General features: G+C 44.4%; 1 protein-coding gene across 1 annotated transcript; it reads right to left on the bottom strand.

Moving 5' to 3' along the window:
• Positions 1-8,331: 8,331 nt before the first annotated feature.
• LOC102711074 lies at positions 8,332-10,576 on the bottom strand. The gene is made up of 5 exons (XM_006655993.3): positions 10,437-10,576; positions 9,927-10,298; positions 9,100-9,856; positions 8,927-9,006; positions 8,332-8,808 (listed from the first exon to the last, which is right to left on the bottom strand). Exons 1-5 carry the CDS (start codon positions 10,455-10,457, stop codon positions 8,602-8,604), a joined length of 1,437 nt encoding a protein of 478 aa, XP_006656056.1. The 5' UTR covers positions 10,458-10,576; the 3' UTR covers positions 8,332-8,601.
• Positions 10,577-25,434: the final 14,858 nt, after the last annotated feature.

The following is a 25,434-nucleotide window of genomic DNA, read 5'->3' as shown; positions in this document are numbered from 1 at the left end:
ATTTAAGTCCATGTATGGCCTTGAGCAAGCACTAAAACATTGGAATGAAAAGTTCAATACAACCCTAACATCTATTGGCTAACAAATGTGTGTACTATCACTATGGTGAAGGGAGGTGGTGATCTTGTGTTTATATAGAGAAAACAATTGAAAAGCTTCGACATGAAAACTCTAGGGTGATTATTATAATTCTAAGCATCAAGCTATTGAGAGGAGATGATGGTAGCATTACACATTTACAATCCCAACATGTAAAAAAAATCTTAAGTTGCTTTGGTATGATGACTGCAAGCCAGCTTCCACTCATGATCCAGTCTATTACTAAGAAAAAAATCAAATAATTACATGGGGTCAATTGAGATACTCCTAGATCATTAGTTCACTAGTGTATTTCACTTGCGCTATGAGGCCTATCATCTCATTTGGTATGAGATAATTACGCCGATTTGTCTAAAATACAGGAGATGACTATTGGTGTGCTATGGAAAAATTAATGCGCTATTAAAAGACATTATGAGCTATAGCTTTCACTATGCTAGGCAGCCTACTACAAGCCTATAGTGACTCAATCTGGATATATGACATCGATAAGTTTAATGGCATGAGTGCATATCTGTTTACAAGGTGGCACTAGGTCCTAGAAGTCTTGCAATCATATCATCTTAACGAGGTCAAGAATGAAATCAGAAATCATACCGCTATATACTACCATAGTTGTGGTCAAGTGGCTACATGAGCTCCTTACGAATATGCTAGCTAGTCATTGAAAAACCTATGTCAGTTGTCCTACTGAACTGTGAGAATCAAAGTAGGATCGTTAAGAGTGAACAATTCAAAGGGCAAAACAAAGTCATTGAGACATGTTAAGAGAAGACTTAAATTTATCAGGAAATTAAAAAATTGTCGAGTGATAGTGTTGAATTATATTTAAATGCCAAAAAGTCTGGTAGATTGGTTCACTGAAATATTATCATGAAAAGTGATAGATAGTGCATCACGTAGATGGGCTTGAGACCCACGTGATCATAGTGTAGTGGAAAAAGGTTCTATGAGATCGGAGATTCTGTGAATTAGGATAGTGAAACAAGCTACTCGTTGGTTAATTTGGGATGAGAGACCTTGAAAGGGCTCATCTCTTTTGAAATGCGCTTTTCTCCTATTTTGCATCGCATGTTGGTTTCCGAGTGGCTTTCTTAGCAGAGATGTTATCCTATAGAACATCGTGAAAGGAACACATATAAGTTTGATTGCTAGTCACAGTCTATGAGATGTGGGTGATCACTAGATACTTATGAAAAGGCATGGAGTATGACTAATATGCTCCAACCCAAGGGGATGTTGACATCAGTCTAGAATTAGTCATGAATTTTGGTAAAGCTTGGCTGCCCAAAACTGGTAATTCAATGCCTGGTCCATTGTCCAGGTGTGGTGAGTCTCTTTTCATGGTTGAATTTCAACTTAACCTCCATGAAGTTCAAACAACAACAGAACTTAGAGGACTTCTTGTGAGCCACGAGGTTTGGTGGGGATTATTGGATTTAACTGGGCCAGACCCATTTAATCTATTAAACTCTAAAGGCCCATGACAGTGTTGAATAAAACCACATGAATAACCAATGAAAATGGTACTAACTTAAATAGTGTAATCTGAGTGCTCGACGACAAGCCCAAGACCATGCCCGATATCAAAACTGATGATGCATTAACTTCGTAACATTTGAGAAGTTATTGTGTAGAACATGACAAACATTGCTTGAGAAGGATGAATTTCCTATTTAGGCCACGAAACCGAGTGGCTTCGCTCAAATAGCCTCCAAATTGGAGGCTTCTCTAAAATGGACTCGTATCTGGCTTCTCTCCGCTAAAATGGTCATCTCGAGTTTTCGAAATCACAGAAAATAAATGTCAACTGGTCAACCAAATTTCGCACGAAAATACCCCTAAGAAAAGAATAGAGAAAGTGTGACTGGTTCTTCTCTTGTGCGTGCGTACGACTGGCTGGTTCTTCTCCTCCCCATTCCCCTGTGGCTGTGCGAGAGAGGCGGCGGCATGGCCAGAGCCCCTCCTTCGGCAACCGCCCAGCCCTGCGCCCCCTTGTCGCCCTGCCAAGCTCTCTGCCCACTGCCATTTCCCTCCTTTGGAGCATTGTTGAGCTAAAACCCTCCCCTATCCCCAACCCCAGTTTGAAAATCTCGAGGTGGAAGCGTGGTCTCTCGGATGCAAGATGGTGGTGTCTTCAGCGTCATGATCTCCTTGGACACATTGTCTTCGTGAGCTCATCCTTCACGTGCCTTTTCTCAGTTGATTTTTGGAGTTCTATTGGTTGTTGTCACCGAGCTGGCGTGAGGGAATTGAAGTGCGGATCTTCTTCTGTATCGCCCTCTTCCTTCTCAAGCGGATGACCGGGATCCCATTGGCGATATTTTGTGTTGGAGCTGTCGGTCAACTAATGGAGCATTTCCATCCCCTGCAGAGTAGTGAGGATACATCACGCATAGCGCTGGCTGGTTTGTCATACGGTGCAAGTTTTTTTTTTCCTCCAGGATGTGTTTGGAGGCTTTGAGCTACTAGCATATGGTGGTGGTGTGAATTTGTTTTCCCTTTCCTGATTGCGGCCTCCCAGTAAAACCCTAATCAGTCTGTGGTTTTGTGGTAAAATGCAAACAGAAAGGATCACACAGCCAACCACTGATTAATGAAACATAACTCCTGATTCAGAAAGGAAACAAAAATCAAACAAATCCGCTCTGTCGCAAAAAATCGTTTCGTTTTCTCAAAGACAAAATGGGCTAGCTTGCTATATACTACTAGTATTTACCTGCTATTAGTATTGTATATGTATACATCACTATACATGTATATACAAACCAAGCCAAACCGAAGTGAAAGTGCCTGGGCTAACTGACTGACTGACTAGGCCTCTGCAAGCAAAGCTATCTGGATTGTTGCTAGCGTGGAGCCAGACCGTTCTCAAGATCCGCTTGTGCGGGAGCACGAGCACGGCGGGTACCTGTGGGCGAAAGCACCACGGGTGCATCCGACTCCATAATCGGCACCGTAGCGGTGGCCGGGATGATCGCTAGGACCGTTTCGGCTCGGCGGACCGCCCCACCGCGAGATCAGCTGCCGTAGGAGGAGCCGGGCTTGGGGCCACGAGAAGCACAGCCGCCGATGGACCCAGGGGCTGAGCGTCCTTGGACCCGGGCGGCGCGGCCGGGTCGATATCGCTCGACTTCCGGGAAAGGTCGGGCGATGCAAGTTCAGCAAGCATACGAGTCCAAGTGAATCGAAACATGAAAGCTGAGCTATATTACCTCGATCCTATCTTGAAGACGGGTCTCCTCAGGCGCCTCAAGGGAGGTGGGCTCGGAGAGCGTATTGAGGCCACGGCGTCCTTGGCTTCTGGTGACCCAGCAGCCTCCGCGTCGGGATCAAAAGCCAAACATTTGGTGCCCGGCTCATCTGCCAAGGCTACCGCTCCCCTCTTGAGCTTGGGCATGCCCCGGCTTGGGGGGTAGGACAAGAATTGGTGACAGTCCTGCAAAAAAAAAGGGACATACGCCGAATCATGACAGGTCAAGGAAAACAGCAAAACATCCCAAAGAAGCGAAGAACTCACCGGGGAGGAGCGTTCATAGCATGGAATGGCGAAGGAAAGCCGGCAGGAACAGTGGGAATGTTGGTGTTCGGTGCAAACAATCCTCGAGTCCTGGCTTGGATGGTTTCCCACCATAGCACCTCCGCCGACTCCCAAGTCGGGTCCTTGCTCCCGGTATAATCAAAGGCAAAACTTCGAGAGGAAAACTTTTGGGTAACAGTCCATAGATGACTCTATGTTTAATTGTTATGCATTTAAGCATGGAGTCGGGGACTACATCTATTAGGTGCATCTAATGTCTTCTTCCATTCGGAGTCCTCCACATCCTCTACAATCATCACAGAGTACTCGGGATCACTCGGGAAGCACTTGGGGAGCACCTGAAAAGCACTCGGATAGTGTCAAACATATAGCGCCAGGATACACCTACCGATCAATGATCTGCACGGATGACCTATGCTGCTATGGATGACTCCGGGGGCTGCTGTGGGATACCTATACCGGGGGTATCCGGAGACTATATAAATACGTACGGTCAACGGGGTACCGAATAGGAAGGAGAATATATATGTACGGTGTTGGCTAGGAGTCCGGTATGTAGTGGATTGCATGCCGTGTACTTCGGACCCGAGCCATAACCGAATTAGGATATATCATAGTTTTACTAGATTAGGACTCCATCATATCTGTAACCCTTTCCCCACTATATAAGGGGCACGGGGTGCCCCCTTTGAGGGTAAGCGGAAATCCATCTGAGGAATAGAATCGCCAAGCAGGAGTAAGGTATTATCTCGCCACGTCGAGAGCCTGAACCTGAGTAAATCGTCTCCCTCTTCATCTTAACTATCGAATTCCAAGCTCGGTAGGCACCCTATAAGTTTATTGCCGACATCAAACTTCGACATATCAGGAAATTAAAATATTGTCGAGTGATAGTTTTGAATTGTGTTTAAATGCCAAAAAGTCTAGTAGATCAGTTCACTGAAATATTATCACGAAATGTGATAGATAGTGCATCACGTAAGATGGACTTGAGACCCACGTGATCATAGTGTAATGGAAACATGTCCTATGTTATCCGAGATTCTGTGAATTAGGATAGTGAAACAAGCTACTGGCTGGATTGGGAGGAGAGGCCTTGAAAGGGCTCATCTGTTTTGTGATGCACTTTTCTCCTATTTTATATCGCATGTTGGTCTCTGAGTGGCTTTCTTAGCAGAGATTTTATCCTATAGAACATTGTAAAAGAAACACATATGAGTTTGATTGGTAGTCATGGTCTATGAGATGTGGGTGATCACTAGATACTTATGAAAAGGCATGGAGTATGACAAATATGCTCCAACCCAAGGGGATGTTGACATTAGTCTAGAATAAGTCATGAAATTTGGTAAAGCTTGGCTGCACAAAACTGGTAATTCCATTGTCCAGGTGTGGTGAATCTCTTTTCATAGTGGAAGTTCAACTTAACCTCCATGAAGTTCAAACACCAACAGAACTTAGAGGACTTCTTGTGACCCATGAGGTTTGGTGGGGATTATTGGATTTAATTGGGCCAGGCCCATTTAATCTATTAAACTCCAAAGGCCCATGATAGTGTTAAATAAGACCACATGAATAACCAATGAAAATGGTACTAATTTAAACAGAGTGTAATCTGAGTGCCTGACCACAAGCCCAAGACCATGCCCGATATCAAAACTGATGATGCATTAACTTTGTAGCATTTGAGAAGTTACTGTGTAGAACGTAACCAACATTGCAATAACTTCGCCATGCTTGAGAAGTTATGGGCCAAGTTAATTGAGTTAACTATTGATTTAATTCTCCTCTCACTGATGAACTGCCGATATGGAGCTCCTTTTGTTTTTAAGTTGAGTTTATGCTTGGTTCTCACGGTTGTACTGCAAACTCTATTTGGGTAAGCATCCTAATTCTCAAAGAAACTGTACCTACTAGAAGTCCTGATCAAACAACCGCACAAAGCATATACCAATCAACTAAAAGTTAAGAGCCTATTTGGTTGGGAGGAAAATCAAAGCATCTGGATTCCTAAGAATTAATTCTTTTGAAGTACATGCGGTTGGTAGGAATGAAGTATAGGAAAACTAAAGAAAAAAAATCTTTTCCACAAGTTCTAAAGACAAAATATAGGAAAATTTCCATCCACACAAATCTATTGGATAAATTCTTATGGATCTATGTTTGCACACATTACTATTTATCTACGTTTTCTATTCCGAATTGATAAAATTTCTCTAGAGCAAATAGGCCATAAGTTATTGTACGGTCCGATGTTGCTCGTCTGATCTATTGTCTATTTTGGTTTGGTGCGAAAAAATATCATACTAAATAGTTGGCAACTTAAATAGTAACTCCTAGATGTTTGCATTGGTCCTAATATTTAACAAAGCCAATAGAATTCATTCTACTCAACTATACCAATACATCACTAGTGGCAAAACTTATCCGAGATTTGGCACTATTAATGATTGGGCAGGGCACCAAAAGAAATAAGCCCTGTGTGTAAAGTAGGGCAGTAGGCAAGTAATAGACTACAATGAAAAATAAATGATTTACCTCGCATCTTCCCACGTGGGCAGCTCAGGCCCAAACCCTAGCTCCCGACCTGGCAGCCCTGTAGTTGGGGCTAGGGTTCTGGGATTCAATCCAAAATGTCTGAATTTCAGTGAATTTCTCCCATCTCGGTGAGGTCCAAGACAACATTTCACATCCATTTCATATGAGTGATTCATGTTTGGTCAAGTTTGTAAATTTAGTTCAAACTTAGTCAAAATTTAATAGATTCATCCATTTTGGTGATCACCGGGACTATTTGGTAATGGGATCCCAGAACTCTGGTTGGCGCTCTGGCTATGCGGGCATAAGTGATACTAGCCCGGTGGGGCCAACGATAATGGGTGGATGCATGGGGGACGGTGGGCGCGTACAACTTTAGCTGCATAGAAGGGAGATGACAGCTGGCAATGTTAGCGGGTGTGGTAGCTATCGGTGGCTAGGCACACCTATGGCCCGTTGAATTTTTTATATTTAAACATTTTAATAAACAATTTTATTACTAAACCTCAAATAAAAATATTTTCACTGCATGAACCTTTTGGTCATGCCACTAATAGTAGTATGGCATGATAATGCTGCCACGAAAAGTGTTTTGCATGGCAAGCTTGTCATCCCAATGACACTAGCATGACAAGACAATGCTACTAGTATTGGTGCTGCCGTGCCAGCTAGTTTGTGTGACAGCCAAAAAGTTCATACGATAAAAATATTTTACTATAAGATTTAATAATAAAATTATTTATTAAAAAAGCTTAAAAAATTGTAGCCGTTATTAGATCCGGCAGCTTCTTAACGGTGGTAGCGGACAGGCGGAGCCTAGAAATGGGCAAGCCTAGAGATGTGCAAGAAGGGTGCTGGTGGTAGGGAAGAAAACGGATCGGAATTTTTCTTGAATCCAGACCTGTATTTGGAGAGGGAACCATTCGGTCGAAATTTTTTCGGAAATTTTTGGAAACGGTACCGGAATCGGAATTTTTTTTGAAAATTAAAATCGATAAAGTAAAAGTACTATCCGCCAGAATGCGGAATCGGTTGGAACTTTCCGAAAAAAATTTTAAAATTCTGAACAGTAACAAAATAATGAATTTGGCCCAACCCAAATAATCAGGCCGGCCCAAACTGGAATTCCTGGCCTAGCCGGCTAGTGACCAGCACCAGCAGGACTGTGCGTCCATGCGTCGGTGCGTGCAGGCGGAGGCAGCTGCCACGGTCTCCGCCCGTGCGTGCAGGCAGTCGCCGTCCAAACCTCTTGCCGGCGTCACCGGACCTCGACGAACGCCACCTCCCTCCAGCACCGGTTAATTTGAGAAATTGATAAGTTTTACAAAAGATTTGTATACTCATTTTGAGATATTGTTATATCCATATTCGGTCCGCTCCGTATTCGCTCCGTTATCGTTTTCGACATTAACCAATTCTGTTTTCATATTCGGGGTTTCCAGTTCCGGTTCCTGTTGCAAAAAAAAATATAAAAACGAAAACAATGGAGATGATTTCTATCCGTCTCCGATCCGTTTTCATCCACCGCGGTGCACTGATGGGCGGGGTGTGAAGTTGAGTGCGTAAGGTGTATATCTGTTCTGCAAGAAGGTCACAGGTGGCCGCCGGTGCGTGAAGGAGGCTATGGCTAGGAGAAGGTGTCAATCGGCGATTCGGCGTGAGGAGGTGGCCTATGCCGAGCAACCAACTGTGATGAAGGAGGTTGACTGATGTTGGTTCCCGGCGGGGTGGCCTGTTGCCAAAGACATCTTGGGTAGCATTTATACTCGATTGCTGACAATATGGTGGACAGAGGAAACTGTAGGGCGAAATCGCTGTTCTGAGATCTCTGGGCCGGCAGCGATGACTTCTACCGCCATTTCCCTCCTTTGGAGCATTGTTGAGCATTGGCGATCTTTTGTGTTGGAGCTGTCGGCCAGCTAATGGAGCATTTCCAACCCTTGTAGAGTCGCGAGGATCCGTCACGCATAGCGGTGGCTGGTTTGTCCTACGGTGCACGTTTTTTTTTCCTCCAGGATGTGTTTGGACTGGAGGCTTGGAGCTGCTAGCGTATGGTGGTGGTGTGAATTTGTTTTCCCTTTGCTGATTACGGCCTCCCACTCCCAGTAAAACCTTAATCAGTCCGTGGTTTTGTGGTAAAATGCAAACAGAAAGGACCGCACACCCAACCACCGATTAATGAAACATAACTCCTGATCCAGAAAGGAAACAAAAATCAAACAAATCCGCTCTGTCACAAAAATTCGTTTCGTTTTCTCAAAGACAAGATGGGCTAGCTTGCTATGTATTACTAGTATTTACCTGCTATTAGTATTGTATATGTATACATCACTATACATGTATATACAAACCAAGCCAAACCGAAGTGAAAGTGCCGGGGCTGACGGACTGGGCCTCTGCAAGCAAAGCTATCTGGATTGTTGCTAGCGTGGAGGCAGACCGTTCTCAAGATCCGCCTGTGCGGGAGCACGAGCACGACGGCTGGCCTCCTCTTCCTCCCTAGCCGCCGACGTGGACGCGCGCCTGGCTCTCCATCGGATGATCTGGAGGAGGACGGCGTTGGCGCAGATGGCCACGCCGAAGCCCGCGAAGGTCGACAGGATGATGGCGATCACCGCCTGCAGCCGCACCTGCACATGTACAGCGCGCGAAGAGATCATATGATCCATGGTCAATCAGGGCCTAGCTAATTCGATTGGCTAAGATGATATTTTTTCTTCGTCAGCTAGCTGATTTCATTGCTCTTACGTATCTGTAGAAGAGGTGGGTGAAGAGCACGATGAAGAGGTACTGCACCGCCGAGTATATCCACACGTACTTCCTCGACACTGCAGCACACGCGAATGCATTGCGGGCTGATCAGCAATCACTTCAATGCGGGAGCACGACGGTAATGATCGATTGATGCACAAATGGTATACCCATCTTGGTGGTGGTGAGAGAGGAGAAGAGCCCGAGCACGCAGGCGAAGGGCAGCGAGATGGCCAGCGCCGCCGTGCCGTGGTCGCCGACGAGCAGCTGCTCCAGGAAGCAGAAGTAGGCGAGCATGCTGACGATGACGAGGATGGTCGTGCCGCGCCACACGCGACCGTACCTGTATCCTCCTCGCTGGTTGCCGGTGATGTCGTCACCGGCCGCAGAGGCGGCGGCGACGGCCTCCTGGATGAGCTGCTGCCGGTCGTGGACGCGCCGCAGCGTGACGGGGAGGTTGAGCACCTCGTGGTTGCAGACGTCGCAGGTGGCGTTGCCCTTGATGCTGAACCACTTGACGGCGCAGTCGCCGTGCGCCAGCGCCAGCTCGCCCTTGCACCGGCACTCCAGCTTCAGCGTGCCACTGCCGGCCCCGCCCCCGGCCTCCTCCGACAGCGCCACCATGCAGATCCGGCACACCAGCGCATCCTCGTCCGCCACCACGCTTCCGGCATCCTCCTCCGCCGCGGCCTCCGCGGCGTCCCCATTGTTGCCGTCAGGAGTGGCGGCGCCTATCACCGACACCCTGAACCGTACGCTGCCGCCGTCAGCAACACGAAGCGAGCTCGAGTCCGCCACTCTGCTGGAGCCTCCTCCTCCTTTCGAGCTGAATCTGGACAGCGTACTCATGGGCACGGACTGGGAGCGGCAGATGTTCATACGGTGACTCGTTTGCTTCGTCGTCTTCGTCTTCATCGTCTCATCGTTCTTGGCAAAGAGTGAATAAATAAGTAGGCTGCATGTATGTGTAGGTACTCCAAGCCAAAATGGAACTTACTGCAGAAGACGAGTGATGATCACTGCTTGCCGCATCTGCAGAATCTGGATGATGATCAAAATCCACGGCCGACAGTGACGGAGAATGGGCAGATGTAATTCTGAAGCTGAACAGCTTGGAGAAGGAGAGGGAGCGAGTGCCGGCCGCCGCCACTGCCGCTGCCACCTGGCCGTCGTCTCCAGCTCCGGTAGACCTCATGCTCCGTGCTGGCAACAGACTACTAGTCATTCCTGACGACGGTTTCCTCGGATCAGCTGGCGCCTCTCTGAAAGCGTCAGCAGAGTCAAGCTCTTGGTGATCATTTCCAGATCTTGAACAGGAGGGCATGACAAGCAGCGGGCAGGCACCATCTCTGCGTCCTTCCATTTGCACCTGAACATACCATACCATACATGTACATATATGAAATCAGTTTACCTAAGAATTCTCGTTTTCATGAACCAAAAGAACACATTAGATGCAAAACGATGGAGATGCAAACAGATCATATATAGAAAACTGCTCACTGACCTCATGTGCCTGCTGAGCCATAGCAAGCAGTCGATCGATGATCAATCAGAGGTTAGCGAGTGAACGAAGAGAGGCCACATGAAGGAGTGTGTATGGGCACAAGCATTTTTTATCTCGCGCCACAAACCAACAATCGATGTGTCATGCAATGGCGATTAATTAGACAACGACAGAGCAAGCGACTGATTGATGATCGAATGAATTGATGGACCGGAAGGTAAGGCCGGGGGTGAGTGACGTGATGTGTGAACGAGAGAAAGGACCACTAGTAGAAAGAACAAGAAGGAGAAGAAGAAGCAGCACCACACCACACCAGCTGCAGCGACGGCGGCCGCGTTCTTTCTCCCCTTACTGAGACAAAATCTCTCGTTTTTTCTGTACTGCTTAACAATATGTTTTTTCCAAAATTTTCTATAGAAAAGTTGTTTTAAAAATCGTACTAATTTATTTTTTATTTTTTTATAACTAATAATTAATTTTAATCACGGACTAATGTATTAGTATGTTTTTTTCGCGTCGGGTATCTAAACCAATAACAAACGCGGCCTGCATAGGTTGGGTGGTGTGTGAAAGGGGAATAGCTACGCTGATGGAGACTGATATAATGTTTGCAAGCACACATAGGCCAGAGCTATAGTTAGATGTCTTCGGCCTGACCTAAAATCCTTAATGGCTCCATGCAACGACATCTCACCCGACAACAGCGATATCTGCGCGTGATGGTTCTTTGCATTTAGAGGCATGGTTCTTTGCTTTGCATTAACATTTTAGATAAGCTTGCTGTCCTCTACATAAACGTACAACATTTAGATAAGTAATTTCATTGCATGATTTATAGAGTTGAGATATATGTGCATGGAGTTGTACATATAATGATATTAATTTATAGTTGCAAAACCAGTATTTAGTTATCAAGCAAGAAATAAGAATTATATGTATTTAACGATGAGTAAAGTACATGGCCGGTACTTAAACTTGTGTCGTGGTACTACTTAGATACATAAATTTAGAAAATGCACGTTTAGATCTATGAATTTGTTTTAATGTACCATCCAGGTCCATGAACTTGTTTTAAATGTACCATCTAGGTCCACAAACTCGTTTTAATGCACCATCCAAGTCCATGATTTTAGACATTAAAACGAGTACATGGATCTAAACGTGTACTTTCTAAGTTTATGGACTTAAGTGGTACCGCGCCACAAGTTTAAGGACCGGCCATGTACTTTACTCTTTAACAATTGGTGAATGAAAATTATGAAGATGTAGTACCAAAACCTAACCAATCAAGCAACAATACAAAATCTGAAGATGCAATACCAAAACCTGATCCTACTTTTTGATTTTCATTGGTACGCTTTTCAAACGGCTAAATGACATTTTTGTGCAAAAATTATATATTTAAAATTTTTTCATCTGACCTTTCTCACACAAGCTTTTTGAAAGTGCATCTAGCCCCTAAACGAGTTTTGGATGATTAATGACAATGCTAGCCAAGCATGTGTGCGCTAATGAGCTGTAATTACAGAGAAGTTTAAAGGATCAATTAGATTGAAGGATTACTTGATAAAACTTAGAGCATGTGTGACTCGAAGCGACGGCTCTACGAAGACGAAGGTGCTCGAAGGCGTATTTTATTTTTCTTTTTGAGTCGTAGGAACTCCGTACTATTAAGAGGGATCACCAGAAATTAAGCATGCATCCAAGAGTGATCAGAGTTGAGTCAAAGTCGAGGGGAGTCTCGGTGCTGTTTTTCCAAGCAGCGGGGACCGGACGGTCCGGCCCCTTGGCCGGATAGTCCGGTGGGAGGACGGTCCGAATCTTGATCCGGCCCCTGCTCGGAGTGGTTGAGTTAAGTGTCGGTCGGACGGTCCGGCCCTCTAACCGGACAGTCCGGTTAGGTTTCTTTTCCAACGGCTAAGTGACGTCTGCCAGCCTATAAAAGGGGCTCTTGAGATCTAGCCGTTGGAGAGGCTTTTTGTTCGATTTTTCTGGTTGCTAGGGCAAGTTTAGCACCTCTCAAGCCTCCCACTAACCCAAAACATCTTCTAGAGAGATTAATAGTTGGATCATGTCTTAGAGAGAGTGTTAAGGTTAGTGAGTGATAGAGTGTTCATTCTCGGGTTTTGATGGATGCATGTGGAGTCAAGGTGGTCTATTACTCTTGGAGATTGATTTCCTAGACGGATAGGCGTCGTCTGCGAGCCTCCGATTCGTGTGGATCGTCCGAGAGCAAGTTATGAAGGTTGGTGCCTAACCTCCGCAAGTGAATAGGTAAGATTGATACTGCATTCTTGTTCTTTCTCATAGAAGGCTACAGGGTAGAACGAATTGCAATTTAGGGCTGGGCAAGCCGTCTTGATCTTGACCTTGGTGGTCGATCGAAGGGGTTGCTAGTCCCTAGTTGTGAATTCAGAGACCCGTGTTGGTCTTGTGGGAGGAAGCCAAGAGAGGGAAAGGATCGAGAGAGATCCCGCTCGCAGGAGCGCCTCAACGGAGAGTAGGATCGAAAGATCCGAACTTCGGGATAAATCTCTCGTGTCTTTATTCTTATGATTTCGTGTTCTGTTTGTTTCTGTGATCTTTCTACTGTTTTATTCCACACACAATCACATCACGTTCCTAGGAACATCACCAAAAAAGATAGCCTGTCAAGTCTGTATTTTTCACTAACCGGACAGTCCAGTGTTCTCACTAGGACGGTCTAGCCAGAGCTCTCGGCCCAACCCGAGAGTGCCGACCGGACGGTCCGCCTCCTGTACTGACTGCTGCGATTTGAAAGAATTTTCAAGACATCTATTCACCTCCCCTCTAGGTTGTCTCTCTGGGACTTCACTTTTCACTTTATACTACTTCATTTAGTAATTTATACTCTCAAATAGATATCAATAACTTAGATTATGTTTCAATCTAATTAAGAATCTTAGCTATCTCAACCACTGCCTTTATACGGGGTGATTGTTATTCTTTTTTATGAAAAAAAATAACAAACGACAAATTTGTAAGAGGAAAATATTTTATGAATAAAAATTTTATATCCGTATATTTAGCAATCTAGAAGCCAAGGCTGAAAAATAAGATTTGATGAAAAAAAATCCTAATATCAACTCCAAATTTAACATTTCAAATTCAGGTTTTCGACTTTTAGGCATAAACAGAAGAAAAAGATACCGGTGATACTCCCTCCGATTAGAAAAACGTCTACTTGACCCCCTGAACTTTCGGGTTGGCCTACTTGACCCCCTAACGTATGAAACGGGATATTCCACCCCCGAAGTACAAAAGCTAGATCAAATAACCACATGAAACGGATTTGTAGGTGGTTTTGCTATATAGATACTAACGTGGTAGAGCTATTGCTCGTATGGCACCAAGATTGACCCATTAAATCCAAATTAAACCAAATGTTTTTTCACTCATTGATGAACAATCCTAAAAATTACATATTATCACTAAAGTTTATCATACTCAAGCCAGTTTACTTGTGGGAAAAAAATACTTAATTGACTACCACCATGTCAATGTCCACTATGTACTTCCCATGGCCAAAACCACCACCATGCCATCATATACTCAATAATACCACCTATAAAATCACTCTTGGGGGTATTTAAACTGGTTTCGTATTTCAGGGGGTGTAATATCTAGTTTCATAAATTAGGGGGTTAAATAGACCAACCGTGATAGTTCAGAGATAGAGTAGACTGTTTTCCCTCCGACGATGTCGAAGCTAGCGAGGACTGCTTCTTAATTCCCGTGTGTGTTTCAATCATGCAAAAGTAGCTAATTAATAATTAGGCTGTTAAGACAACCCTACAGTATTAATATATGTTGCTGTTTTTCTAAGCCTGCGTGCGCTGGAATTCAGCTTCCTTCGTTTCCCAGCCGGCATGTACAAACAAACGAGACTAGTACTGCTCATGTTGCTGTTGCTTCCCATGTACCCATTGGACTTCCTAATCCCACTGGATCCACTCATCACAGGGGGTACACTTGGCGCAGCTTCGGTTTGAGGAAAACAAAAAAACAATCAATGGATGGAAAAGGACTTAAATTGGTGGCAAAAGAACATGCATTCATGCTGGAACAAGGTTGATTAGGTTTAGGTACGGAAACTTAACTACGGTATATGGGTCATGCTTTGGGTACAACATCTGTGCGACGGATTGCAGATTTGCGTGCTAAGTGGTTATATGAGTCATCTTTAAAAGGCTTCAACACGAGAATACATTCTCTTACTCCTGTGTTGTCTCTTCTGTACTGTATTTTCCCCTTGAGGGCCTTCTTGGTTTTAGGCCCAAAATGAGTGTTAAATTAAAGCGCCAATTAAAGTCCATCAACAGATAGTCCATTAGGGCCAGAAAAAAATTCGCCCGAAGCCCACCAGAAAAAGGCCACAAAAGCTAGGCCGGGATAAGAGACAGGACAGAAGACAAACACCAGAAAGTGTGTTTAGAAACAGTTCCTAAAAACTTTTCCTAAAAACAATAAATCAAATATTTAGACATTTAAATAAAGCATTAAATATACATAAACATTAAAACTAATTATACAGTTATTGGGAAAATCGTGAGACAAATCTTTTGAGCCTAATTAGTGCATGATTAGTCATAAGTGCTACAATAACCAAAATGTGCTAACGATGGATTAATTAGACTCAAAAGATTCGTCTCGCGGTTTCTAGGCGGAATCTAAAATTTTTGTTATAATTACACTACGTTTAATCCTTCAAATATGTGACTTTCCACGTCGATGTGACCTCTCTCCAAAACTTTTTGGAAACTGAACGGGCCTTTACTCCTAACGATGGCACTAAATGTATGCAAGCGACCTGTATAGCTAGGCCATTCTCAGTGGCCCTATTATTTGAAAAGAGAAGAGAACCCTTTCGTCTCAGTGAAAGCCTCGTAGTGTTGTTTCCAAGCAAATGAAAGCTGAATGAAAGATCATTGAGGCCAAACCGTTCCCTTTTATTTGGAAAGAGAAGAGAACCCTTTCATCCCAGTAAAAGTCTCATGATGTTGTTTCCAAGCAAATGAAAGCTGAATGAAAGATCATTGAGGCCAAACCTTTCTTTCATCTACAATTTGTATGGCACATTTGATCACATCTGATACGAGAATTTAATGCTCTATCAAGTCTATGAAATTATAAAATGAAAAAGACCAGTGAGAGATGCCCTTTCATTTCACAGAATAAAACTAAAACGCTGACGTGTTATACTTGAAAATTATGAAATGAAAGAGGCCATTGAGAATGGCCTTATGGAAATTTTTATAAAATGTACTACCCTATTTTTCTAATTGATGTCATTGACTGTCACGCTTGAAAACTATGAAATGAAAGGGGCAATAGAGAATGGTCCTATGGAAATTTTTATTTTTTAATCGATGTCGTTACTTTTGGATCTACGTTTGTCCATTCAGCTTATTCAAAAAAATTATATAATTATTAATTATTTTCTTATGATTTGATTTATTACTAAAGTAACTTTAAGCATGATTTAGAATTTTGTATATTTGCATAAAAATTTTAAAAAAGACGAATGGTCAAACGCTGATAAAAAATCAAGGGGCAATTTTGTTTTTGTCCCTGTTTCAGGTTCTAATACTGATTTTGCCCTAAAAACTCTTTTTAGGGTTTTCGTTTTTTCCCTTACTTTTTTGAATTGAACGAATCGGTTGGCCCTTCTTTGGATGAAAGGACTAACAGTGTTAAATGACATGTTAAATAACTATTTTACCCCTGCACGAGAAAATCATTTTGATCCGTTTTTTAGTCATTTGTGCTTTTACCCTCCGTTCTAAATCATAGAAATATATAAAACCAATATATTATTAATTCAAATGACAAAACTATGTCAATTTTTTTAAAAAAATTATAAGTTTCATAGAAATATACAAAAGCAATCTATTATTAATCCAAATGTTTAAAAACTTATAATTTTTAAACAGGGGTAATTTCGTTAATTATTTTGGGAATTAAATCTTCTATTTTTTAAACTAAATATATTGGTTAACTAACGGTCAACATAACTTCCATCCAAAATTGGGGAAAACGGTTCATTCGGTTCAAAAAAAAAGAGGGGCAAAAACGAAACCCTAAAAAGAGGGGTAAAATTAATATTAGATTTAAAAATCAGGGCATGAACGAAATTGTTCCAAAAATCAATGGCGTCAAATAAAAAATAAGAAGTAGCCAATGCAGAAATATGCAAGTTTATATTTGTGCTACACATCAAGAAATTAAAAAATATATATATTTGGGTTCCGCAGGTTCTATTGTCTGGTTTTATTATTTTTGTTTCTATATAGTTGTAGATCGAATTTTGCCTTGTATATTTGTGTATACACATAAATCATCCTAACTTATGGTACTAACTTTTTACCAAAAACTGAGTGTAACTATTTGTGTTGCATGCACATAATAAGTGCTATTGCACCTGGGTTAAAAAAAAGTTTGTGGCTAGTGCAGAAGACGAGAATGGTCCGCAAACAAAATTGTGCCCGGGCCAAAATAACTTGGGCATCTCTTGTGGATTTATTATCTTTCTGAAATAACAAACAGAAGTCTTAAAAATCTTGGCCTTAATTAGCAGCCGTAACCAGGCGGCATATGCCAGTGGCCTTTTGTCACGCCCAGAAATTCCTCACACGAATTTCTGAACTTAATTGTGTAATAAATCTCTGTCCAGGACCAGCCAGGGTAAAAAAAAGATAATGTTGATTACATAACCATCGTTCTTAGAAACAACTGAAAATTACACTTATTCTAGCGGAAATGCAGCGGAAAGAAAAAGGTAGACCAGCTCCAGTGGGTACGGCTCCAGTCCACAGGCAACGCTTCGACGGCGGAACAGCTCACTCCTGAGAGGCACCTCCATCGGACTCGACTTCTAGCTCTGGGGTGGGAAAGTTAAGCAAGGCTGAGTACAAACCACCGTACTCAACAAGTAACACGGACAAGGGGGAAAATGAATGATGCATAGGGATTAACAAGGACAGGCTAGGGTTAGTTGCAATAAAGCAGCAGTTAAACAAATAACAGAGATTAAAAGAATAAAGGTAATTGAATACATTAAAGGATAAGTAAATAACAGTTGTAAAATACCACAACACTGTCCAACGTTACACCACGTTGCAATAGGCCCAACCACTACTCAACGTTACACCACGTTGCAGTAGTCCCGAGTGAGAAACCAATTACTCAAGTTATTAAAGGTTCACTAATCACAGTGAGGCTGGGAGCTCGCCCGTAACTGTGGGCACGGCTATTCGAATAGTTTATACTCTGATCAGAGATGTACTACTATACCCACAAGACACGACTCCACTACACTTGAACGTGCGGCGACATACCACCACGGCATACCGGAAATGAGACCGTGATAGGACCCGTTACACAACCCTCCCTATTTAATCGTACCACACTTCAGGTTTCACCCCCTCCTTTACACCAAGTCGGGCAGTCCCCTCTTGTGCCTTGGCAGATCCGGAAGCAGCAGAGGCTTTCGTTACACCACGATTGTCCGTCCATACTCCATCACGCCTACCCTTGCCACGGTACGTCAAATAGTTCGAAGTCGTGCTTCAGATCGTACCTTACCCATTTCGGCATGTGGTTAGCACTTAATTACTTCCAGGGTTTCCCGTGAACCGATCCTTAATTGCCATGGGTGCGACTCTCAAAACCATGCACCCACAGCCCACCATTATCAATATTTTAGTTGACAGTAACCCGAACCGGGTAATGAATCAATATCTCAGCTATTCGGAACTAAGCATGATTAACTGTGATCCCAATGAGCTATTTGTTCTAAGCATGGCTAAGCATTAACCTAAGCCTAACTCTAATCAAGTTACCCCTGGTCCATCAACGAATAAAGTTGGATAAACAACGGCATAATAATAAGGTTTACCCGGAAAATAACATACAGTAAATACTTTAATTAAAGCAATGCATATTTGAATTAATAAAGCGGGAAATTTGCAATAATGGGTTCAATATGATCAAGGATGAGTGTCACTTGCCTTGCTCTGGCCCTTGGAGAACTTCGGCGACGATCTCGAAGTAAACCGGCTCTTCGGCGGGGTCCGAATCTAAGCGACAAAGCACAAAAATAAATAAAACAGGCACAAACTCCACTGAAACAGCAAAAGAAAGTATTTTTAATGGATTCTTGACAATTTTATGAATTTAATGAAATTTGAATGGAGCTAAACGGAGACTAGATGAATTACTTATGGATTTTAGAAGTTTTCTAGGTTTTTTAGCTAAACAGAAAAGTCCTAAATCAATTATTGCGCAATTAATGGGGCTGCTGGCGTCAGCGAGGAGAGAGGAGGCTGACGGCTGACAGGTGGGGACCACCTGTCGGTGAGAGAGACGGGGAGGGAGAGACTGACACGCGGGCCCGGGGAGGAGAGAAAGGAAGGGAGGGCGCGGTGGCGACTGACGAGGGGGGCCCGCTCGTCAGCGAGGCTGGAACAGAGAGGAGGGGAGCGGAGAACGCGGCTGGCGGCGGGAGCTGCGGGCGGCGCGGCTGCGGCGGCGCACGGCGACGGCGACAACGGCGCGACGGCGACGGCGACGCGACGACGACGATCGGCGTCCGGCGGCAGCGCGGGGCGCGGGACCGAGCGCGGCGCACGGCGACGACGGCACGGCGGCACGGCGATGGCGGGCGGGCGCGGGAAGCGGCCATGCGGGAAGGCGCGGGTGGCGCGAGGACAGCGTGACGACTGCGGAGCTGGGGGACGGTCTGGCAGGGGCTGCCGGCGACTGGCGGAGTCCGACGACGACGGCGCGGGGGAGAGCTCGACGGCGATGATGGAGGGAATGGGAGAGGGAGAGGGGAAACGCTCACCGGCGGCGACAGGGATGGCGGCGCGTCGGCGAGGGCGAGGCGGAGGTGATGACGTAGACGCGCGGTGGCTGGCGACGCGTGGTGACGAGATCGGCGAACGACGGCGAGGCGGCGAGGCGCTGCGCTGGAGAGGTCGGAGGAGCGGCGACGGGCGCGAGGCGTCCACCGACGGCGACGAGAGCCGGGGAAAGGCTGGCGACACCGAGGCGGAGGCGATGACGCGGCTGGACGGCGACGACCGGCGGCTGGCGGCGAGATCTACCAGCGGCGGCGAACGACGACAGCGCGGCGGCGGCTCAGGCGGAGGCGGAAAGTGGGCGACGACGCGCGGCGGCTCGGGATTTATAGGGTGGCGGCGCCGGCTAGGGCGGGCGGAGGTTGGAGACCGAGTCGGGCGCGACGCGGTCTCGGCGGCGGCCGTTGCGGCGGCGGCGGTTGCGGCGGCGGCGCGGAGTCAGACTCGGCGCGACGCGGCGCGGCGCGGGCGGGGAGGCGGTCACTAACAGGTGGGCCCCACCTGTCAGTGGCGCGAGGGAGGAGGGAGGCGGCGCGGACTCGCGGGAGCGGGCGACGCGGCGAGCTGGGCCGGGCGGTGGCCCAGGCGGGGCGCGCGCGGGGCGGGGGAAGAGCGGTCGGTCGGATGGGCCGGCCGAGGGGGAAATGGGCCGGCTCGGCTGGGCCGGCCCGGGAAGGAAGGAAAAGAAAAGAGAAAAAGAAAAGGAGGGAGGAAAATTGGACTTCGGCCCAATTTGAGAAGGAAGGGAAAAAGAAAGGAAAAAGGAGGAAAAAAAGGAAAACCCCACTTTTGCCGAGTTTTAAATTAATTTGTTTGGCCAAATTTTATACTTCTACAATTTGAATGTAAATCCAGTTAGTCGATTTGCGAGCCTCGATATAGTTAAATTAAGTTCTTTTAGGGGGATTCTTCCTGAGTTAATTAAAGCCAATTGTTATTTACGTATTTCTTTTTACGATTTAAGGCTTAGGACAAAACTCCGGGTGTGACACCTTTGCCATGATCTCACTGCAATGGAACCTGACATCTGTGACGGGCCTAAAGGCCTTTAGGTGACGGACGCTGGCTTGGTCAGTGTTGAGTGGTCACTAATGAGGCCGATACATTACTGACGGGCATATTTCCGTCACGGATCGTAGGCATCTCTGACGGGCCTCAACGTTGGCCCGTCACGGAAGGTGTTAGAGCCCGTCATGGATAACGTATCTGTGACGGGCTTGAAATAGAGCCCGTCAAAGATACTAGTTATCCGTGACGGGCTCATTTTATAGCACGTCACCGATAGGCATCCAGGCGATTACGTAGGACGGGCATGAACTTATCTTTGACGGGCTAAAATTACAGCCCGTCACCGGTAGGTTCTAAGCCTGTCACGAATAATGCAATAGCGGCGCGCTTTTATTATGGCCCATCATCGATAATAAAATACAAAAAAAAAATGTATTTCGGCTAGCCTCAAGATTGCTAGCCATGCCCTCTAGAATATACACGCATAAATATACAATCCCAGAAGAGATAAATATAAATATTTGGTCACAACAGTTGTATTTGCTGAGCAATATAGATATATACTAATATTTGTGCACTGCAAGTATTGTACTTCGTCGGCAATCATCATGTAAATATATACAAGAACACATGATGTATAGCATCTTAGTGGCAAATATTTGTAAACACATAGTTAGCTAAAAAGTACGAAAAAATTGTTTAGCTTTGTACAATAAACTATAGGAAATTAAAATAGTTATACTTTATAGCGCACACAGCTACTCGGAAAAATTGTTTAGCTTTACATCACAAGCTAAAGGGAAAATTGTTTAGGATGGCATCGAAGTGGCATGAAAAGATCATTTTGGTGATATAACTTCCGAAAGCAAGAAGGAAGCTAATTCTTCTCTAATATTGCCGAAGTTGTGGGAGGAAATATTATTTATATTTGCCTGTAATAGAGATGGCGACGAAACATTAGAATGTTGCATAACGTGGTTAGTATACTATAAGTAAACCCGTAGTAATGGAACATTACACAAACCTCAAGATGTGAATTCTTCACCTGCATAATAAGATTTCACATGTGGTGTCACACGTGGAAACCACACGTGTCGCCTACCTGTTGTTGGATAGGGAAGTCAAGGTGGTGGTGTAGGTTTGCTTTTCCTCCTTGATGTTTGCCCCCCTTTAGGACATACTGGTCCCATGCAGAGTCTAAGGCAGAGGTTAGAGGAGAGAAGTTGTACTTGTCACTCTTTTGAGAGTTGAGGTAGTAAACCCTACTCCATTTAGGGACAATACAGACCAAAATCCAATGATATCGACGTTCACAACGTATTTTTTGGTTATGAATCAAGGATATATGTTTTGAAATAGTTTCTAACTATGGATGGAGTACTTACTGTTGGTTGTGTGCATACACGATGAAGTTTTTGTCTTGGTGTGCCCACAAGCAGTTTTTAAGATATTCGACAGCCGCTTCCAAAGCATTGTTCAGCTGCGTGTCATTAATCTGCTGAGGGTCTAGAAAGCCTATTTGGCTTCTTGTCCGTCGAGACTCTTTCCAACATAACCTAAAAGTGAAGAAGCTACAATTAGCATTGTACGGTGCATTGTACTCGCATAATTAATCTATACTAAGGCTATCGATACTTACAAGGAGTAGCACTTCAACAACCCTGTGTCAATCGCCCGTTGTCGAAAAAGGTCGCATAAATCATCAAATCCCACTACGAAGTACGCGTGTGCCGACAGGAATGGCTTAGGACCATGGTACCCGACTATGGATGAATCTTTGTTTTTTCTTGACACGTTGGTCCTCTCCATGTAGTACCCATGTAGTTGTCGAGAATAAGGCCCCATTTTGCCAAGGACGCTGTCTGCAACCAAAGGCATGCCTAACTTCAATTGATGTGGATTGGCCACTACAATGTCAAGGTTAAGCTTCTTGGGAGCTAATTAATGACCCTGGCGCCTTCCCCTTGCCTTTTCCCTTTCCACGGCCCTTTCTAGAAGCAACCATTGGAGGCGACGACTGAGCATGGATTTCCTTACGACAGTCAGCCATCGTAGGGCCAAAATCAATGTTAGCTTCCACTCCGGCTTGCGTCTGCAGTTGTTGTACAACGGTGGGAGCTGAAGGTGATGGGCAAGATGGAGCAGTGGGCTTAGCCGACAGCTTAGTAGATCTAGGAGCCAACTTAATGACAATTAGGTCCTTGGGCCATTGGTTGAAACTCCCACGAGCCGCCCCTAGTGTCATGATCTCGTCGTTGGGAGGGATTTGTAACGGCCATGTCAGCCAGTCGTCCTTAACCATGTCCACTTGGGCCTTTGCCTGTCCAGCAACCAAGTCCGCGCTGTGCACCTTCGTGGTATTAGTTGGCTTGTACACTTAGTCCTCCGCAGCATCACAGCACCAGGTGGGTGTCACCCTTACTCGTAAGATGCACATGGCAGTATCCTACGTGCATTGAAATCATGTATTTAATGTAAGGATGTATATACATACTGAAAAATGATCAAGTTTCGAATAGGTCGCTACTTACTTGAATGTGATCAACTGCGGCTGGCACCACAGGAGCTACATCCCCAACTTCTGCTGACGCGCAGCTGCTTCTCCGCTATGAAGGGCATACTTCTTCTACAACGGCGGGAGGTGGTTCGTCAACTACGACCATCTATCTCTGTTCAAGCTGATGCCTTATCCTTGCCTCGACCTCAACCATGCATCTTTGCATTAACCTCTTGACTAAATACCTCCTGCAACTCCTCTCGTATTTGCTCCTTCAAGCGGATTTCCTTGTACGCCTTGCTTACTTTCCTTTTCTTGTACTGCCAGCTATACTAAGCGAGGCCAATTTTCCAAGGAACGGTCGAACCAATTCCTTTTCCAAGAAGATGGAACAAACATGTCATCTTCTTCTTGTTCTTCAATTTGTTCACCCGTCTCTCCATGTTCTACGGTACTAACTGACTCCTCCTCTCCATGACTTGTCCAACACGTGTAACCCTTAATAAATCCTCGACGAATTAGATATGACTGTACTTGTACTCGATCGGCAAACATCTTCTCATTTTTGCAATCAACACATGGATATGTCATATATTTTTTATTCTTTCCTTTCATGTGGTCCTCGGCAATGTTTAAGAAGTCCTGGACTCCACTTCTGTACTCTTTGCTCAGCCGGTCGACTCCATATATCCAATTTCTATCCATGGTCAAACCTACAGGAAAAAAATTGTTATAAATATACTATTACTAGTGTATATCATTTGTTTACATTTTATTTTCTCTTACCTTTGCGAAATATATGCTTCTCCACACTTTAACTTTAAAACAACAAGAACGGAACACTGCAATCCATAAAAAAAAGAAATTTAGACATACTACTTGTTTCGAAATTATTCAATATTTATTGCTATGTATCCTTGAGTATATTACCACACTTTTTCCCAATTAATTAAATTCGGATCAACAACTCGCCCCCTCCAGCCTCCCACCAGAAATATGAATAGTGGGATATAGAGTGAACCCTTAGACCAGTCCAACACTTCTTTGACGGGCCTGAAACATCTGCCCATCACAGGTCAAAACAACGGAACAAACATCTTTGACGGCCTTACTTCGAGGCCCATCACCGAAAGGACATCTCTGACGGGCCTTAACCTTTGGCCCGTCGGAGATGATACATCTACGACGGGCCTATTCTCAGTGCCCATCACGGATCGTGTGCCCCGGTAACGGGTTGCACTAGGCCAGCAATAACTTTTGGTGACGGGCCAAAATTTGCCCGAGTCACGTATTACTTATCAGCGATGACAGGCCAAACCATACACAGCCATCTGTGACGTGTCCTATGACGGCCCGTCATAGATGGCTTTTCCACTAACGGGCTCTTGGGCTCCGTCACGGTTGGGCCGTCATATTTGTAGGGATCTGTAGTAGTGTCCGTACGTTATCCACAAAACAAACGAAATTGTTTGATGATTTGTGGTTAATAATCAGTACAAAGAGATTATTGTTTGGATATATGGATCGAATCAGGTTAAATTTGGTTTTATGATATGTTTTCTTTGTCTTTGATATACATGTGAAGTTACGACGTGACCATAGTATAAGTGACAACTACCGAGATTATGAATTTATGATGAGGTTTCCAAGGTCGGTATGGGCCGAGAGATGTCATCAGATGGTTGTGTTCTAGCATAGCAGGAAAAACGGAAGCCGAACAGCTGTTGAACCACAAAAAACTAGAACCAGCTTGTCGATTCGGTTCTTGTCAAAGACTATCAAACCGTAAAAAACCGTAAAAAACTAACTGGTCAGTTTTTTAATTTGTCCTGTATTGCATTTTTAATTTATTAGTTTAGTGTCTACGATTATTTTTTTAATGGTGTGACTTATATTGGCTTATTTATACATATTTTACCAACCGGTGATAGTTGTATATTAAAAATAATAAAAATTAAATATAATATTAATAAATAAAAAACTGATGGTTCGATCCGTGAATCAGGGAACCAATGGTTGGAGTGGGTCCACCTTCGGTCCGATTTTTTGTGCTTTGGTTCTAGCATTGGGAGTAGGAAGATGATGACACCATGGAACAGGGAAATGTGTGGTCTGGACGGGCGTGGTTCATCTCTGCAGTGATATGTATTATCGTCCCAGTGACTTGGGTCTATAGTAACAGTGTATTAATAGTGTTTAGGTGTAATGGGGTAATGGTTACTGTAGCGATAGACTGTAGCTCTTTATTTTTGACCGTCCATGCAAGATCTAACGTCCAAACAAGACAAGCAAATGCTAATCAGTGTAGCACCTCTTATTATTTCTTCAATGCAGACAATCTCATCCCGGTCTGGTCATGATAGACCGGCTAGTGTCCTGGAGCACTTGCTTCTTGGAATAGTTTATGGGCTTTGTATGTGGACAAGTAAGGTGGTTTAGCTTTTCCTCTCAATGTTTTAGGTCCACAAACTTATTAAGGCCATGTTATTAAGGCCGTGTTTGGCATGGTGAAACCTAGGGATTAGTTATCCGTGTAGTAATAGATTAGTACATAATTAATTAATTATTAATTATTAAAAATATATAATAGATTAATATGATTTTTTAAAAA

The sequence above is a fragment of the Oryza brachyantha genome, chromosome 6 (assembly GCF_000231095.2).
Source record: "Oryza brachyantha chromosome 6, ObraRS2, whole genome shotgun sequence".
NCBI classification, from domain to species: domain Eukaryota; kingdom Viridiplantae; phylum Streptophyta; class Magnoliopsida; order Poales; family Poaceae; genus Oryza; species Oryza brachyantha.
Note: the sequence above shows the minus strand (reverse complement) of the source record. Positions and strands in the feature narration are given on the sequence as shown.

What these genes read in the sequence shown, in the direction of transcription:
- LOC102711074 (XM_006655993.3), bottom strand. Translation starts at nt 10,457, where the DNA reads ATGGCTCAGCAGGCACATGAG. An exon ending in ATCATCACTCGTCTTCTGCA is followed by an intron (nt 9,857 to 9,926) that starts GTAAGTTCCATT and finishes CTCTTTGCCAAG; the next exon opens with AACGATGAGACGATGAAGAC. An exon ending in CCCACCTCTTCTACAGATAC is followed by an intron (nt 8,809 to 8,926) that starts GTAAGAGCAATG and finishes GTACATGTGCAG; the next exon opens with GTGCGGCTGCAGGCGGTGAT.